This window comes from Grammomys surdaster, unplaced genomic scaffold (assembly GCF_004785775.1).
Source record: "Grammomys surdaster isolate TR1022 unplaced genomic scaffold, NIH_TR_1.0 74059, whole genome shotgun sequence".
NCBI lineage: Eukaryota > Metazoa > Chordata > Mammalia > Rodentia > Muridae > Grammomys > Grammomys surdaster.
Genome location: NW_021606245.1, coordinates 1 through 1,839, shown reverse-complemented (window position 1 = coordinate 1,839; position 1,839 = coordinate 1). Strand labels below are relative to the sequence as shown.

Below are 1,839 nucleotides of genomic sequence, written 5' to 3'. Positions count from 1 at the left end.
TACTCCCTGAAACTTCTCCTTAGTTTCTGCACAACAAATTTATTTAGTTGTTTGGCTTTCACTGACATATGACAAGAAACATTTATCAATATTATTGATAATATTGACATTAACATTGTACAGAGCATAGTGGTCTTATACTCACAGCGAAGCAGGAGAGAATCAGGAATTTTATTCACACAGAGATATCTCCTCAAGGAAGGAGTTAAAATCAAATATGTCCACTACATCCAGAGCCCTGAGAGTGGGGGTTCTTAACAATCTGTTGTTCCTTTTGCTGTCTGTAGGGAGAGAACACACTCTAATTCCTCTGACTCATTTCAGACCCTTCATTGTGAGATTTTTATTCATCCTTATGGGAGGTGTCATATGTACTTTATGCCATGCTGACTTATATGCTGTTGGTCAGAGACCACACTAGAAATAGCCTTTAGCAGTAGCGCCTACACTCATTGTCACAAGAACATTATGAAATTTTCCTATATGATAAAATCTTAAGCTTCATTGAGTAGCTGAATTTAGAATGATTGTGGAAATTATTGTTTCTTGGTGACACTTTTCCAAATTTTATTGTGTTGAAATATACCTTGAAAAAACTTCCTGTGCTTAGACTCCCTGAAGTCTTATCCAAGTTGACAAAGTCAATCTGCACCATGTTTTCATTTGTATCTCTTCACTTGCTTTATTTCCCTTGATGACACCTTCAGTAACACCCTCAAGAAATTAAAGATTTCTTAATAGATGTTATTCTGTGCACTTAAAGATTAGTAATGAAGAAACTCATTTCTGACAGGAGCCTGTTATACCTGTTGCCTGAGAGGCTCTGCAAAAGCCTGACAAATACAGAGGTGAATGCTCACAGCCAACCATTGGACTGAGCCTAGGGATTCCAATGAAGGAGTTAGAGAAAGGACTTAAGGAGCTGAAGGGGTATGCAAACTAATAGGAAGAATAACAATATCAACCAACCAGAATACCCACAGGTCCTAGGAACTAAACCAGCAACCAAAAAGTACACATGGAGGGATTCATGGCTCTGGTTGTATATGTAGCAGACGATGGCATTGTCTGGCATCAATAGGTGAAGATATCCTTGGTCCTATGAAGGCTTTTATCCCCAGTGTAGGGGAATGCCAAGGCAGTAGGGTGGGAGTCAGTAGGGGGAGGGGGAGCACCTCTATAAAAGCAGTTGAGAGGGGATGGGATAGGGGGCATCCTGAGGGGAAACATGGAAATGGAATAACATTTGAAATGTAAATACATAAAATATCCAGTAAAAAATAAAATGTTACTATTTCTGAGCAAGGCTAAAGGTTATCCATTCTGTCATCTCAGTTGTGGGGCAGCTTCCTGCACCTCCAGGGTTTCTGACACACTCAGGATGTGGCTGTACCACTGTGTTTAGCACAGTAATAGACTGCAGAGTCCTCAGATGTCAGGCTACTGAGTGCCATGTAGGCTGTGTTGGAGGATTTGTCTGCAGTCAGTGTGGCCTTGCCCTTGAACTTCTCATTGTAATTAGTACCACCATTTGCAGGATAAACATATCCAATCCATTCTAGACCCTGTCCAGGCTTCTGCTTCACCCAGTGCATACTATAAGTGGTAAAGGTGTAGCCAGAAGCCTTGCAGGAAATCTTAACTGAAGTCCCAGGCTGCACCAGCTCAGCCTCAGATTGCTGCAGTTGAACCTCTGAGTGCACACCTGCGTAGAGAAAGGCAGAGTAGACGTCAGTGCCACCTCAGGCCCTGTCTTCTCTTCAGATTTGGAACTGGTGAGCTCGTTACCTGCAGTTGCTGACAGGAGGAAGAAAAACATCCAGCTCCATCCCATGGTTA

The 1,839-nt window shown here is 42.1% G+C and overlaps 1 gene segment (V, D, J or C); it reads right to left on the bottom strand.

The window, feature by feature from the left end:
- Window positions 1–1,376: 1,376 nt before the first annotated feature.
- LOC114635254 lies at window positions 1,377–1,834 on the bottom strand. The segment is given in 2 exon segments: window positions 1,377–1,705; window positions 1,789–1,834. Coding segments are annotated over 2 exon segments (375 nt in total).
- Between the last annotated feature and the right edge of the window lie 5 nt (window positions 1,835–1,839).